A 17,401-nucleotide genomic window follows, 5' to 3' on the forward strand; every position below is an offset into this window, starting at 1 on the left:
ACGTCGGGGCGGCTATGAAATAGAACAACGACGACACGGATGAAACGAAAAGACGCAAACTGTTTAATGAGGCTATATATAGGTACCAGCTGGCGCAAGAGGCTGGGATTCTGACGGTACTGCGTTGTTTGTTAGGAAGAGGGGGGTGAACGAACGTTGTCGCCGACTTGCATTCGTACAGGGTGGGGCTGTTCCCTGCCACGCACGATACGGCCGCGGTTATCACGGGTGTGCGCGTCGGTTCCGACATGATATGCGCAGGCACCGTGTAGCCATTTGGGACGGCTCTAACGACGTGTACAACTCACTTCCAAAATAAACAATCTCAATTCCTTGCCACCACCGCCCATAAGTCTGACAACAAGTCACGTTTACGCTTCCGCTAACAATAGCTAAATAGCTTTACTACACGACTTTGTCTTAAAATATAAGCCACGACATAATGTGCTTTTTATTGAAAGAACATTTTATTTTTTTTTATTTATTTATTTTTTTAATTGAGTGGGAGTGGATCAATTTTTTTGGCTAAATAGCGCCGCCCGTTGAGATCCGGCCCCAAATGGAATCGAAAACAAGCATGCGTTATTTTCACTACGGGCGTCTATTGACTGCATCTGGCCGCTTCATTGTTCCCGATCGATGGTGCAGTTCGGCGATTTCATGACTACTCCCCATGGTAGGACGATACATTGCCGATTGATCCGCCAAAGCATCAGCGAATATCCCGATTGTGTGCAACATCGAGAAAAGGAATGCAATGCAATTTTTGTCATTTTTCTTCCGGTATTCCGGACAAGGTTTGAGTGACGCTGGACTCGTGTTGACGCTGACACATCAGTTTCAAGATTTAGGTCATAGCATTGTGACGTAATTTGGACGAGGATAAAATTGATTGCCCTTCGTGACACGGCAAATGGATGTGGTTGATACAGTCGTCGCAAGGTGTCAGTAAAAGAAAGTGTCAAGACCAAACGGTAGATGGCTCTAGCGTAGCAGTTGTCCCACCAACGACGTCGAAGGCAGAAAAAGGAGGAAACGGGTGGAAAGATGGAAAACGGTGACGGAACGATAAAGGAGGGGACGGGTGGGTGGAGCTTGACGGTAGTGGTTAGGCAAGAGAATGGGAAGAAAGTTCGTGAGTGAGCTTCACGCAGCCAGTATAGGCAGAGCGGACTTGAAGAGGGGGAATAACGGAGAGTGAGGTTCCCGTCCGCATCACTCCACATTCTTCTTTTCTCTCCCATTCTTCCCTACTTTTTTCTTCTTGTTGTTTATTTCAGGCCTTTTTTCTTTCATCTCTTTGCTATTCGTTCTTCATCGGCTCCTTTTCTTTTCCCCACAAAACGCCAAAACGGAGAAAAACTGGAAAACCTTCTAACCAAAGCCAAAGAGCAGCACAAGTGTGTGTGAGAGAGAAAACCGTGCGGTGGAATACGGTCGGAGTTTTTTTTTTTTTTTCTTGCGTCTCTTTATTTCTCTCTCTTTTTTCCTTCTCTCCCTTTTCTCGTTTCGCTGGCTCTTTTTTTTCTTTTACGGATTTTGTTCACGAAACGTCCCGCCTCTCCCTCCGACTTCTCTCTGACTGGCAGTCGTCAGTCTGTGTATGTGTGCGTGCGAGTGCTGTGCGTGCCGTCTGCTTGCGCGCCGTATGTGCCGTGTGTGAGTGAGTGACTCGCAAGACGAGATTCTCATCGTGCAGAGGGGTGAGTCTTTTTTGTTGTTTCATTTCGTCTTATTTCGATTCTTCATCTTGTGCTCCGTTTTCTGGTGTCATTCATCCGAAGAGCGAAGAGCTAAACACCACAAGGACTAATAAAGGAATAAATCGAACGCTACGAATATCACGGGCTGATTGGCCGTCCTCTTGCCGACCCAACTAGTTATCTTGGGTTTACCTTCAGCTTTTTCTTTTTTTGTTCGTTGTTTTATTTGTTGTTGTTCGAGTGTTCCCGTTTTTACGGGCGAGTGACTCTCGAGAGCAGTTTAGAACAAAGAGGGTGTGTTGTGTGTGTGTGTGTGTGTTGATGGATAGGTCGAGTGTCATAATCTGTCAAATCGCAAAGGACCGAGTAAAACAGAACGGATGAAACCAAAAGGAATTACGGATTCATCAAACGAGGAGCGAAAGAGAAAACAATGGAAAAACGAAACAAAGAGACGCAATCATTTCGGGAGCGATAAATGAAGATTTCCCAACCGGAGAAAATGAGAAAGAATAGAGAAAATGGCAAAAGGAGTTTGGAGGGTGGTTCGTGGGTGTATTTTGTTTTTCGTTTCTTTCTATCTTGCCACCCTTCACACACATATCGTGCAGTAGACAAACAGCTACACACACACAACAAGCCGAGAGAGATATCCGGGGCCGGACAACGCCCCTATAAACATTCACTAGCAACTATGTGGCCCGCTTTTTGTTTTGTTTTGTTTTGTTGTTTTTTTGTTTTTGTTTTGTTGAAAAATGGTTAAAAAAGAAAGGAAAGTAGAGAAAGGAAGGGGAATAAAAAGAAAACAAATTTGGTAGTCTATACCAGTAGTTTGTCATATAGCCTGGACGGCAAGCCTTTATTTTGACGGACTACATAGCGATGGATGTGACAACAATAATCTAGGAATTTTTTGCTACAGCCTTTGTGTTCTTAATCACTGGGTCAATGGGTTTGTTTTATCCCTTCAATCACTTCAAACTCGACGGCCCGCTTTCTCTCAACAAAGTAAATTCGCGAGGCTTATATATATTTTTTTAAAAAAGGAATTTTGTCTTTTTCCGGTGGCATCTTTGAATATTTTCACACAGACGTTATTGTTTTCTAATCTGCAGTTTATCTCATTCTTCTGTTTCCCTTTTTCTGTGCTGCTCAGTGGGATAAGGCTATAGGATGATCACGAGCAAACAACGACTGTGTACATCGTTCAGCGAAAACAATTCAATAAACCAATTGCCAACAGGGCTGAGCGTACAGACGTTATTGCGTATATAGCGCGTACGTGAATGAGGCGACATCGAAAGGGTTTCCACTTGGTTGTTCAAGTTTCCGTTCTTGGTCTTTTTTCTATGTGAACAGTCTCACCCCCTTCGCAATTGCTTCCTCTTTCCCTGTGTTCAACCGATGCATAACTCGCCCTATATGGTAGACACACACACAGGCGGCCAACTAATACACTGGGAAATAAGAACGAAATTGTTGTGTAGGTAAGAGGAGGGGGAGGGGGGAGAAATGAGGAAGCAGGATATAGTAATATAAGAAACAAGCAGCTGGAGGAGGCAGCAGCAGGCAAAAACTCTATTTAGTATATAGCCCCCGCGAGTGTATGTGTGTGTGTGTGTGTGTGTGTGTATTACACGTACGTCTTCCTATATGGCCCCCTCTAAAAGCTCCGGAGTCGCGTGCGCTACCCTCCTCCCATTTCCTGCTACAACGCTCACTTATTACCAATGTCTCGTCTCGATACAATGCGGAAGAAAGAGAAAGAGGTGAGGGGTTGACGATGGAAAACAAGAAGAAAATGAAAGTCAAGAAAGGAAAACGGGGGCTAGAACATTTGAGAGAGAGAAATAAAGAGGACAAAACAAAAACGTGAAGGGCAAACTGTAGCAGCAGCGTACAAGAGAAAGAATCAAGACAGAGCTCTAGAGAGCTCTTTGTAGTTTTGTATAATACTTGCCTGCTTGCGATCGCCATCAAAGGATCATTTGGCTTCCATTTTCAAACAGTTTCTGGCATCGTCATTCTGACGATTATTCTTGTAATTTCAAGTCTCTTCATTTGTAGTCCTATGGAGCCTCTTCTTTCATTTGGCTTGAACGACTTCTTCTGTGTAAATGAAGCGACCATAGGGACCAGGCCCTCTGTCATTAGCTAAAAAGAGATGCAAGCGACGTATATATCTTAGAGGTTGCCGGGCTCAGCCAGTTGCAGTTATTACTTAATTATTATGATATTTTTATTCTGCTTTTTTTTTTGGGGGGGATTTCGTTTTTCTAAGGGGAATAAGACGAAATGCAGGACGTATGAAATGCAGGACTAAAACTAGAAATACAAGTGTATAAGGTATTATATAGACTGGCTTTGGTCTATACACGTAAATCTCAACTGGCTTGACGCTTTGGCGTGCCAGAATTGATGGCTCTCACGATGGCCCGGTTTGGTCACGCGACCCAACAATGATGAAACGAAGAGAGGGAAGAGGCACAAAAGAGTCTTCTACGTGCATAATTTTGTTGTTTTCTTTTTCTTTTTTTTCTTTTTCCTTCTACATGTTCCTCAACACGGCCGAGTACACCCACTAGTCGAGATACAATATATAGCAGTGCACATTGGGAACGTATAGGGTTGCGTGTCCCGCACTTCAAGCAACAGCCCCTAAAATATTATTTGTAGATAAATGGAAAAGGCAAGGGGGGGAGAGAAAGAACAGCAAGAAGAAACGTGTTTATTTAGCATAACAGATTTACAACGAAACACCCGCAGACAGCAGGTTGTATCGCGGCTTTCAACTCTTTATCCGTTTACATGTTTTGTGTATAGTACCATTCGGAAAAAACAACAACAACAACAACAAAAACAAACAAAACAACAACGATGAAATTCCTGTTATCAGCTGGTTGCCATTCCAATGGTTTCCACACGTCCAATCGACTTCTTTTGAGTCCTGTTTGATCCTTTCCAAAGATGCGTCGCATTCCGATCGAGTTGCCGACATTGCACTAAAGCGCTCTATAAATAAACAAATTAGTTCTCGAGTCAAGATTAATTGAAAAAGAAAATTCATGCAAAAGTTCAACAAGCTTTGTTTACGACTACGCGTTGAGTAAGAGTCTCCAAAGTTCATTGATCACTTTTTTATATGTAAACCGATCTAAAACTCGTATCACATAAGCCCTCTGGCGAAAAGAGAGAAAACTTTGGTTTTGTTTTTGTTTTTTTCGTTCAACTTTTGTGTAGAACGACGTATACACCATACGCCAACTGGATGTATCCCTGTGTGTGTGTGTGTAGGGCGGGTGTTGGAACAGCGCGTCGTGAGCCAACGGGACAAATCACCTACGGCGGTGTAGAGACCCAAAGCGGACAACACTATACAGAAGAAGAATAAGACGGGAAAGGAAGATAGAAAAAAGGAAAGAAAGAAGCCAAAGGGAAATCTAGGATAGAGGTGATCGTGAAATGAACGGCATCTCGTGATCATTGGTAGCACAGCGTCGCCAGATCTCGATCGGCTCTTATTAACGTGGACTCACGAGTCACTTGACAAAATGTACAATCACAAAGTTTTGACTCTAAATGATGTCATCCTACAGTCGTTTGGATCAAAATCCACATTTTTGTTCATTTTCGTTCGTAGAGATTCAAAAAAAAAAAAAAATCCTGTTTGCCGCAAAGTCGTTGATGATTGGATCGAGTTACGGATAATTTCATCGTGGCATTATGAACTTTTAGCACCGAAAGGGCCATGCCACCTTGGAGTCATAAAGTCGTTGTTAAAGGAAAAGGATTGGTTAGGGCAATAGAAAGGGCTACACGCGGACATGGCCAACGACAGAGAGACAGCAGATTGCATTCGATTATCGATGGTTGCCGCTGCTGCTGCTGCTGCTGCTGACTGGCTGGCTTCGTCTTCTTTCTACTTATTTTTTATTTTATTTTATTTTTATTTTTTTTTGCTTTTTCGGTTGGTTATATTATCGATCCAATAGAGCTCCTCCCAGCTTCTTTGTTCGGCTCGGCTCCCGAACTACTCCCGAACTGCGTGCTCTATATATATATATGTGTGTGTGTGTACAGCTATATGCAACGGCTCCAACTTGCCAACTAGGGTAGGGGGGGAATGCTCTGCTAGCAAAGACTCACTCACACACATATTCGATCGATAACATCTCCTCAGTAGCCTATATACTAGTGTACTTATATAGCTTAAAACATACAGAGCGTATCATCTATGGCCTATACCTCACCCAACTCCTCCACATGCCATTAGCGAGTGCGCATTGAATTCAACTGGAAAGGAATAATGTATTGCTTAACAGTTGACACATGTGCCACAGCAGCGCACCTCCTAGTCGCTCATTTCCGTTCGATTTTAGCTCAATTATTTGCGTCACAAAGTTGGTGCTCACTCACTGAATCTAATCAAACAAATCTGTTGCCTGTTGCTCCCCTATTTTGTGTTTTCTTTCCTATTGTACAAAATAAACTGCGATCAAGAACAGACAAGTCGATTGCAAATGATCTCTTCTCGGTAATCAGACCAAAAACCAGTTTACTATGAGGATAATAGAACGCTTGCTGCGATAAACTGCTAGCCAATAATTCCAGATGATAGGATCGAAGGTCATTAATTTTGGAAAACGTCGACTTGTTTTTGTTCTTGTTCCATGTATATACTCGACTCGTTTAATTCTTGAAGATTTTTTTATTTTTTATTTTTTTGGTTTATCCAACAGGAATTTCCCATAAGGAGGTGGAGGGGAGAAAGCAGAGCCAGTTGACTGCGTCGTCCGTCGAAAGACGTGACCTGCCGTCGGGTTCGTGTCATGCAACGTCATCTCGATTCCGACGGGAAGAGCGATTAAAAACAAAACGAACAAACAAGAAACAAGAAGAGGCAGGATGTCGCCGCCGGATGTCATCTGCTCCGTCTGAAAAAAAAAACAGTAGTCGTTTCACGGCGGTTGAGTTCCTACCGTTTTTGCAAGGAGGAATTCAGCAAGAAAAATTATGGGAAGAATGGCCACTCGTCGGACACCGCCCAGTGGTAACCGTCGTTCGAGGGGACTCCTCGTCACCGATAGCGGCCAGTTGAGGAAGAAGAAAGAGGCCGTGAAACTCGTCACCAATGCCAACCGAAAGCGAAGGGGACTGTTGCGACGGATCAATCCGAAAGCTTGCCGCAAGAAAGCTGGCTCTTCTGCAGACGTAGCGTCGACGGTTGCCGTAACTACCAATCGATCACGCATGTCTAACTTCCGATCTTGTCTCAAGAAGAAAACGACAACAACTAGGAAGACGGCCAATAACGAGAACGTCACGGCTCGCAGTAAATTCGGTCAGAAATGCGGCGCCAATTCGGCTGCCGGAAGGAAAAGCCAGTCAGTCGTCACTCTGGTTCAAAAAGAGAAGAAAGAAAGCAGCAAGAAATCGCGATCGACGAAGATGGTCACGTCGTCTTCTGTTACGCGTATGGGGTCGTCGTCGACCACCACCACCACCTCGACTGTTATCGCCTTGATCTCTACCAGCACGACATCCAGCAGTGCTGATTCTAGCAGTACGGCAAGTTTGGTGGGTGTCGGCGCTAGCAGTCGGCAAGTGGCCATTGCCATGTACCAAGAACATCAGGAGAATGTCGATCATCATCCAGCCATGGCCTCCAGCCCCAAAACCAGTTGCAAAAATCTTCAGAAAACTGGTCGAACCAAAATGACTTGTGATTTGCAGCACATGGTGGAATCTATTGAACGAGTGGCTTCCGGACAGCCGTGGATCGACACGTTGGTCACTTCGGACAAAACGGGAGGTGAAAGTTGCAGCAGCAGTGACAGCAGTTCGGCCAGCAGTTCCAGTAATAGTTCCAGCAGCAGCAGCAGCAGCAGCAGTAGTGAGAGCAGCAGCAGCAAGTCTTCAGAACAGTCGTCTTCCAAGGGCAGGAGAAGAAAGAAGACGAACCGGTCGATCCATTTGCGCAACCGGTCCGTCAAGAGAAACGAACCGTCCGACCAGTCTCCTCCGCCAGTTGGTTCTCTTCGCCGACCTAACCAACGACGCCGATTGGCTTGTCTGAACGCCATGGCTAAAGTGCACTGCCTCTACGAGAGCGAGATCCGACATCCGCTGGCTCAGAAACAGCACGCAACGCGGATCTTCTCCAGCGCCTCTGACTCTGACCAGAGTGCCGACGATTGCAGCAGCAGCAGCAGCAGCAGCAGCAGCGACAGCAGCGAAGAAAATGAGACGGCAATCGATAAGGCAGTTGACAACAAGAACAAGAAAATAGTGAGCAATAAATCTTCTGCTAATGCGAGGAAGAAAGAGGCCAGCCGGAGTAGGAAATCGGAGAAGAAACGGCCTGCCGCCAAGGCGCCAGCCACCGGCAAAAAGCAACGTCAGTCGATGGAAGTTGCACCGGTCGATTTGGCTGCTTTGGTCATGCCCAAGAGGATGGCCAGTCTCAATGCCACGGCAATCTTGGCCGCCAGTTCGCAGCAGTGGCCGGACAGCCCGAAGCCTCGCCGCGGGAAAGCCCAGCCGCGATCGTTGTCCAGTAGCGATGCCGATTCGGCCGATGAGGTCCAACGTGAAACCAAAGTCATTCCGTCGCCAAAGACCCAACGGCCGACTGGCAAATCAAAAAGGCTTCCCACTTTGAATAAGAAAAAGAAGCCGGCCTTAACAAAGATCACAAAGAACATTTCGTGCGTGGAGAGTTGCTCGACGTCGACGGCCGTTTCGACATCGACCAACAGCCACATTCTTCGCCTCTCTGCCAACATCTTTCACCACCAGGAGGTGGATGGTCATCAACAGACCACCACCACTACCAAGAGTAACACCTACCATCAATCGTCGTCGGGTAGCGAGCAAAATGGCAACAGTGTTACTTCTTCATCAAAGACCTATCAGAGGCAAGTGACTACGACCAGCTCTGATTGCGGACCTCGTTCATCGCCAATGGATGTCATCCAACCTGTTTCCAGAGTTGCTCCCGCTCACCAACGTCCGGTTAGTGCGTGTTGCTTGGTTTCTTCGCTGCACACTTGTTTATACGGAATAATAGCTTATAACCATCAATGTGGGGCGTATCAGAGTAAATGGGTAGAGAATCTCAGTAATCGTTGCTTTAATGGACCTGTGGGTCTTTTGGGCCTCAAGGGATCTCAGGGCGTATAAAGCATATCACGATTGCGGCGTCACATGCCCCATGAATCGAGATATAGAAATAAAGAACGGGGACACGGTCGCTTTCATATGAATAGCAGTAGCCCAGACGTACATAATCAATTCTATCCAATTGGGAATTTATGAAAGACTTTGACCAGTCGATGCGGGTCATTTTGACAAACGGTTGAGATCGACAATTGGATCTGTCATGAACCGATGACAGTCAGCGTCTTTTCAATTCAAAGGGGTGGGGGGGTCGCTACGTATATATCGCAGATGTAGACGCCGAGAATTGTATTCCCTGATGACGTGTGGGTGTAGGATACGACTTTCCCTACGATGATAGCACATGATTTCTTTATCGAATCATATCTGTACGACAGAGATACGATTTGCCCCATGACAGTGTTTTCCAAAAAGATAAGCTTCCAGACGTGTATAACATATTCGCGATTGTGGTAGCTCGGCTGATCGATAAACTACGTAGTACACTCATATTGGGGCAAACAAAAAAAATAATAAAATAAAATGACATGCGGAGATGCCCGTTTTCCAGTTGGAAAGAGGACGGCCGTCATTGTCAGAGAGGATTAAGGCTTAATCCGGCATGTAATGCTCATTAATGGGCTTGTTTGTCAACGGGAACAAGTGGACTCTGGTATACTGAAAGGAGACTACGTCAGCTTTCATTCTCAGCTGCGAACCTAGTGACTGGACTAGACTGTTAACAGTAAATATTGGTGATGCCAGTTGTTTATTCAGTATCAGTTAAGAATATTTCCAGCTTTTGACATACTTTGTTGACTAAAGACGGACTCTTTGTAAACATTCACAGTGAATGTACTGCTGAATAGAAATGTTCACCGTTATTTAATCGAGTCGCATGGCTTTGGTGACAAGATGTGACAGTGTGTCGTCGTTCGACACTCGTTTTACCGGTGTACGTCGTGCAGACAGCGCCACGTAAGGAACCTTTCAGACGATTGTCATTCTAATCAATTTCGACGATTTTCGTCTCGTGAAATAGAGAGATCAAATGGGATGAGCTATTACACGTTGTCAGCGATTCTTCGTGTCTTTGACAAGAAGGTGGCGAAGAGCAAACGATGTACGCCAAGTCGACCGCAGCCGAAAAGGGAGGGGATCATTGCTGCATCTGTTGTGCAGCGGTCGTGAAAGTCGGCTCTGGCGAACACGTTATTTGTCTCTGCCGCCAACAGCAGTTTTTTTTTTTTCGTGGTCCATTGTTGTTCTTGTTGAGGATATAAAGTGATGGGCGGGTCGGGGATATCTTTCAGACCGAAGAAAAAAATAAGTGTCAATTCAAAAAAGAAAAAAAAAGGGGGCGCCCTCTAAATCCTCCTTTTGTCACTAGAGTTCTGTTCCCTTTTTTTTTTCTTCTTTTCTTTACGACAATGACATCGGGAAAAAATTCGTGACTTGGTTATGCAACCTTTATTGGGTTTCGGCAACTAGGTCGTTAAGATTTAGAGCGCTTCTTTTTACCATTCGTCTTTTTATATCTTTCATATGCTACTGTATTTCTGTTATTACGATGATTGTTTGGCTTCCCAATTTCTCCCTCTTTCTTCCACTTGTTTTTTTTTTGGGGGGGGGGTTTATCTGTATATCGTGCTAAGGTATCCTAGCCAGGTATATAGCCGCCATTCACTCGTTCGTTTGTGATGACTGGTTCTCGAGTTTTTGGTTGGGTAGACACCGTTGCCTGTTGATGGCATTCATTGCCCTTTTTTTCCTTTCTCAAGTCTTTTCTCTCTACTACACATTTTTACGATATTTCAAGTTTCTTGTTTTGATGTTTGCCGTTGTCTTGAAAACGAACCACAGACACAACAAGCGAAACAGCAGCCAACGGTGCAAACTGACGCGCAAGACAGTTACAGTCCGTTGGGCGCTTTGTACAACATGCGGCCGCCAAATTTGCAGCAGCAACAGCAGGAAAGAACGCCGTCACGTCATCAAGATCAACAACATCACCATCCAGCTGGAGGAACAACGTCGGAAGTTTCTTCATCGCCCAACTCGTCCTTCCAAACGTCCGGCAATAACAGTTCCGGCGGCCATAACATGACTAAAGACCGCGACAAAGGCTGGTCATCGGAACGCGTGGCGGCCACATCTTTGCCCTCAGGTCAGTTCACTTTTGAATTCATTTCTACACACAATTAATTTCAATTATTAAATCAAAACCATTGCTTCTGTTCGTTTTTTTGTGTGGGTACTATTTTCGTTATCCTTAAAAACAAATTGCGCAATCAAATGATCGGCGCCCTCTTTTTACTTATAAGACAACTTGAAAGGAATTGAGAGGAGGAGAAAAAAAAGAAGAAGGAATAATAAATAATTAAATAAAAAAACGAATAAAAGTTCACTGGCCGAAATTGCTGCGTGCAACTATATTCTTGAGCCATTGGTTGGACAGAGGGCCCCGTCGTCAGCTGTTGTGAGGGGCTTGAGCTCGAGCGTACGTTGTACTCGACGGCCCGCTACAAGCAAGCAGTGAACCAGGTTTTTTTCTTTTCTTTTCCAGTTGCTAGTTCCCCCCTTTTTTGCATTGAGGACACAGACCTTTCTTATTTTTGTTTTGTTTGTTGGATTCCCGTCCTGCCGTTCTCGTTTTCTCACTGACGCGTCACAGCGAGAACCCATAAAAAAAAGTGTGCAAGGATGGAGGGGTTGATAAATAAATGAGAGGAAAAAAAAGAGCGTATGAAAGAACCTGCGTGACGTCACATTGTCGCAATCTATATCGATTGTTTAGACTCGTGAATCGACATCGGCAAAATCATTAATTAATTCGGACCGCGTGGTCCCATTTCCAGACAAGAATAACCTCAATTTTTTTATTTAAATAACATTTTTTCCTCCTTCGACTTCATGGCTCTAGTTCATTTTTTATGATATCAGTTTAAGCTTCACTGTAGATGATATCGCGATAAAAATAAGCTCACGATTACATTGAATGCTTCACTGTAAAACATTAGTTTCTGAAACGCTGAAGATCGATACCCAAATTAAATCGATCAATGGCCAATCGACATTGTCATAAATCGATAGTTGAAGCCAAAAGGAAGGAAAAAAAGATTAGGGGGTTCGCCACATTGCCGCCCCCCTCGTCTTCCCCTCTCTTTTACCGTGTGAAACTCTCCATTGGTCCCTAGCACTTGGTTCCGAACGCACCCTGAAGGCATTAAATGCGAATACGGGTGTTCAGCCAGCCAGTGTACGCGGGTCTTTCGGCTCTGCTAGCTGTGTGCGGTTAAAGTTGGTGCGTTTCGTTCGATTTGGTGTGCGTGCACGCGTGTGAGATCAACTCAGTCTACCGTTGGGATAAGGAAACAAGGAGGAGTCGATAGTCCATAGAGACTTGTGCAAATTTTTATGTCTCTCATCTTCCACAATTAGTTTTGGTTTCTTTGTGTTCCGCGTGTTGCACATTGTGTAGAAAGGAAACATTGTTTGTGGTCAATTTGGTGTACAGCCACAGTCAAACGTGCAATGTAAGTTTGCTAAATACTACCTTACTTATCATTTATCTGTTTCGTGTTTGGGGGAATCTATTCGTGTATACATATCGTAGCAATGAGATATAGCAGAAAACGAATCACAAATATTTTCCTTTTTCGCCAATGAAATGAACACTGGTCACGGTCACACAAACTTGATTGTTGTGCGAACCGGTTGATGATCAAACAGATCCCGGTAACAAAAACAGGAAAAGCTGAATGTTGGAATTGTTAACCTTGAGAAGATCCCCCTTTCCCTATGGTCGTAAAGGACGTTATTATCTGGAGGGAAACAACGTTGACATCCCCTTGTGGCTTAGGCTCACAGAGAAAATATTTTGGCGCCAAGTTGCAGTGCGAACTGGTTGTCAAGGACTTACGTCATAGCGACGTCAAAATACCTTTACCTTCGACCATCGACGGTTGTGTAATAGCACTGCAGTGAGGATGTTGAGTGCAGTCGACCCTGTTCCGATGTGCACAAGATAAAAAATTGCGTCTTAACTTGTTTTTTTGTTGTTGTTATCCTCCTCTTTTCATGACGAAATCGTTTTAACAGTGTTGCCAAATCTCCGAAAACAGGAAATCGGGAAAAGTTCGCACTTATCTCGCATGAGTGGTTGTTTTTCTGTGTTGTGCTGACCTAGCCAATCTTGTTTTTTTTTGCAATTTTTCTCTTCCGACAGTGAGCTTTGGTGGAGTGCCGTTAGTACTCAGCAATCCGATCCAGGCTGCCGAATCGTACATGACGGCGGCAGCCCGTCTTACTCCAGCGTTTTCCCTGTACCGACCGCCTGTCGACATTCCCTACGCCTCTTTTTATCCACCACCTCCACCGCTCTATTCGGCCGCTCATTTTGCCGCGCCCTCCTATTATCGTGGATTTGCCTTGCTGCCACCACCTGGATCAGGGTAAGTGGAATGTTGCCAAGTCTTCCATTGGACGGGTTGGTTTTTAACTCCCAATTTCTATATTTATATATTTGGATAAAAATTAGGTTTGTTCCAGTGGCTCTGGCCGATAGTTACTCTGCCTACGCGTTAGCAGCGCCTTCTCCTTTTGTTGGATCGACCAACGCGGAACTGGCACATTACCTACACCGGTATCAGACGCTTGGTCCTCCACCTTGTAGCCCTTTGACGCGCTATTTACCTACGGCGAGCCCTTGCGGCTTGGGGCCTGATTGGAGATTGGCCCGTGATTCGAGCAGATCAGTTGTCGAATTGCCTTCATCCTCCAGCATGCACGACGACCGCAATCCTCTTCCGTTGGCCGCCACCGAGGCAACTGCCTCTGGCAGTGGGAACAGCAGTAGCGTAGGTGGCGTCAGTGGCACACCTGCAAATGGCAACAATACCTGCCCCAAAGTTGAAGCTGGCAGTACAGCATCTTCAGCTCATCCATCTACTATGTTGGCACCACCCTCGTCGACAAGAAGCTTTTTCCCGTTTGCTGGCGGTGCGCCGATGGTAGGCTCCGCCGCAGCCGCAACGGCCTACGCCAGCCGTTGCCTCAACGCCAATTGCTCCTGTTCTGGACAGTCTTCACCGACTTGTCCAAAAAACGCATTGGCTGGGCCCCTTACTGGTACGGCAATGAAAGAGGCTTACTACGAATGAAAAGAAGATCATTATTTTTCTTGTGTTAAAATTAGGTGAGGGTAAGAGGTCCGGGCCGAATTCCATATCGCATTCAGTGATCCCTCACCCCAGTAGTCAAGTGGCGTTGGTTCAGCCGCCCATCGGTGGCGCAGCTGGCAGCTCGAGCAGTTCACCAGCAGTTCCGTCCCTTTTGCCTGAACTGTTACTTCACGCCACTGGACCATTGGAAACGGCTGCAGATCCGCAGCCGACGTCTACCTCTAATCAAAACGATGACTTTCATCGTGACGACAGCACAGAGAAGCTGGAAAAACAAAACAACAATAACAACAATAACAATAATCATAACGACAACAATCGCAAGAAGAAATCATTGTCGAGTGTCTTTCCGCCGAGTCCCGTATCGTCCCGGCTGCGCAGTCGCATCAGCAGCAATTCCGGTTGTAGTGTTGAAAACTGTTCGAAAACATGCTGCTGCCATTGCGTTTCAGAAATCGGCAATGCGCGCCATCTAGCGGTCGATAATAACACTCGTCTCTCGGAGTCGTTATCGCTCACCAGCTCGGACTCCGATCCCAACGAGTTCGTGGGTGATGGTCACTCTACGCTCAGTTGCCATAGTCAGGAAATGAAGAAATACAAACGGCTTGGATCTGACGTTATTACAATAGAGCTGGATAAAATATCCGGTCGAAAGCGGCACAAAAACAAACTACAACATCCGGGTGACTTGACGGAAACGTGTGGTGAGCAATTTGATGATCAATCGTTGTTGACGTCCGATACGAAAGCGGGAACAAAGAATGGAACAGCTCGGAAGTGTCGCGACAAGCTCATCCTTCCGGACGTGGTCAAGAGTCGAGTGATGATTGATCCTCATAGGAAAATGGCTACCAAGAAAACAATCAAAAGCATGAATAGAACAAAAGAATATCTCAAAATGGTACGAGCTACCTCACCAGTTGTCCGGCTTCTTACAGACAACACCAACGCGCCCCACCCGACTGCAAAATTGGAACCTAGACGGGGCGGATCGAAATCTCGTTCTCCACTTGTTCCACCCGTTTCGAGCACTTCACCTGTGCTCCGTTGGTCAAATGGTTGGTCATGGGAAGGAAACAGTTTCCAATCACTAGTTCACTTGAGAAACGAGGATCTACCGGCGGTGCGGAAGTGTTATCCAGCCATGAGCCACACACAGGGCGATATCGTGCGCATGCGTGATTGTATTCTCCTCAAATCAGGACCCAAAGCCAAAGATTTGCCGTTTGTTGCCAAAGTGTCTGCCCTATGGGAAAATGCAGACGATGGCGAAATGATGATGTCCCTTCTCTGGTACTATCGACCGGAACACACGGAAGGCGGACGTCGCGTAACTGATCTAGATGACGAGATTTTCGCATCGCGACATCGAGACGTTTGCAGCGTCGCGTGTATCGAAGACAAATGTTATGTCCTCACTTTTAATGAATATTGCAGGTGTGTGGAAAAAAGTGTCCCCTCATTTCCGTATCTTTGTTCAGTGTTTCGTATTGATCAGGAATGCCATCTACCGAGTAACCTATTCATCGTGCTAAATGGAAGAAGAAAAAAGAGGGAAAAAATAATTTATTATTTATTTTTGTTTTCTTTTGAATAAAGGTATCGGAAGCGAGCCAAGATGATGGAACAAGGAGTGCCTCCCCCTTTTGGCGCAGCGATGTCGTCAGTGACGGGTGAAACGCCAGAGTATCCTCGACGATTACGCTTACCACCGACTTGCACGCCAACAACGGCCGACCGGGTATTTCTCTGTCGCAAAGTTTACGACTTTCGTCAGAAACGCATCCTGAAAAATCCGAGCTAGGAAGGCAAACGGCGTTTACTCTTCTTATTAGAAGATGCATTCAATTTTCTAAGGTGCGGCCGTTTCCGGCCTCTGAAGCTTCAAACTGAATTGATTGGTTTCTTTTTAATGGATACCTCCCAGCAAAGAACGCCTGGCTAATTAGAAACTTCGGGGAATCTAATTCTGTTATGAAATGGCTGTGCGAAAATTGTTGAAATGCAAACAAGTTGTAGTGGATAAGAACCAGTTGAAAAGTGCGTCGATTTCTTCCTAAATTCATGACCGGTTTTTCTTCTCCTTATCATACGCACGAAATAATGCATATAAATATTTTTTTCTTTTGATTAATTTATTCATATGATTAGTTCAGTTTTGGAAGCATGTTCTCAACATACCCCGCCTCATTGGTCGAATTGTTTGTCTCCAAGTTCACGAGAACCTCAAAACATACAAACAAAATTTCTTTTTTCTTTTGGTCATATCACCATAGTCACTTGATTCCTCCCTCTCCGATTTATCCGAATTCATGCGCTTAATCATTTTTTTTTCTCGTGTCATATTGGGCCCCACCTCCTTTATGTGTAAATGCACGGCTTTTGTATCCCCCTTTCTTCCAGAAAGCAACCGGTCGAGTTCATTGTACGTCGACTTTCGAATTATTTCCTCGCTTGAAAAGCATAGGCTGATAACGTTGATTTCTTACGTCGTTTTTTGGTGTACTATACGAAAAAGGCTACGTCCTTCAACTAAATAAGATTATTCTTTGTGTGTGTGTGAGTGTGTGTGTGTGGGTTACGCAACCCGTCTTTCAGGTGACGAGAGGGTTGCAGAACTCCCTCTTATTGTTACCTTTTGCACGACACCTTTTCATTTATTTGGTCGAAGTTTTTGAAGTTAAAATTGATGAGCAAGAATGAAACAGACATACAAACAAAACTAATGTTTTCTTGATTGCCGAATTTTTCTTGTATTTCATGCGGTTAAATCTCCTCTAGTGTGCTATAAACTACAAGAACCATTTAAAAAACAAACATACTTTGACAAATATTCTGTAACAGCTGTGTATGACGAGAGTATAATTCATCTGTGTTTTTGTCCGTCTTGTTGTTCGACAGATTAACGATTTTCTTTTCTATAACGTTGTTGGAAGGGTATAGTTTTGTCGAAGGTGAAGATTTAAGCAAAAATACAGATTATATAGACTTCGAATTTGTGTTAATTTGCACGCAGCGCAAACCATTTAAACCCACGTCGCAGTAATGTCTGACGCACAATTGTTTTTTATTTTTAAGTTTGTAACGATGTAACGTTATTAACATGACAAATTTCGTGACGGATGACCCTTTAAATGTCTTAAAATATTAAAATAGGAGAGAGGCGAAAGCATTAAAGCCCGGGAATCATAGCGTCCCGCCTGGTCACTCTGGCATACCTCGCTTAAGTGATATGGTGTTGGCAAGCCTATTTTTTTTGGTCTGTACTGTCTCGCTTTGGAGTTGAGCGGCTGTTCTGGAACCAATGCAGTAAATAGTCGCCTAGAATTCAGCAAACACGCATCTCGCTTCGTC

General features: G+C 44.9%; 1 protein-coding gene and 1 long non-coding RNA gene across 2 annotated transcripts; one reads left to right on the forward strand and one right to left on the reverse strand.

Annotated features, from left to right (window-relative positions):
* Nucleotides 1-1,215: 1,215 nt before the first annotated feature.
* Nucleotides 1,216-17,042, forward strand: LOC116920713 (flocculation protein FLO11; the record flags this gene model as incomplete). The annotated part of the gene is given in 7 exon segments (XM_032926844.2): nucleotides 1,216-1,703; nucleotides 6,443-8,717; nucleotides 10,725-11,028; nucleotides 13,090-13,315; nucleotides 13,402-13,991; nucleotides 14,059-15,484; nucleotides 15,647-17,042. Coding segments are annotated over 6 exon segments (4,752 nt in total). The 3' UTR covers nucleotides 15,852-17,042.
* LOC116920871 lies at nucleotides 4,418-13,090 on the reverse strand. Its single transcript, XR_006642706.1, has 2 exons — nucleotides 12,811-13,090; nucleotides 4,418-4,715 (listed from the first exon to the last, which is right to left on the reverse strand). It is a non-coding gene; the product is annotated as an uncharacterized LOC116920871 (long non-coding RNA).
* Nucleotides 17,043-17,401: the final 359 nt, after the last annotated feature.

Source organism: Daphnia magna, linkage group LG1, assembly GCF_020631705.1.
Source record: "Daphnia magna isolate NIES linkage group LG1, ASM2063170v1.1, whole genome shotgun sequence".
NCBI classification, from domain to species: Eukaryota; Metazoa; Arthropoda; class Branchiopoda; order Diplostraca; family Daphniidae; genus Daphnia; species Daphnia magna.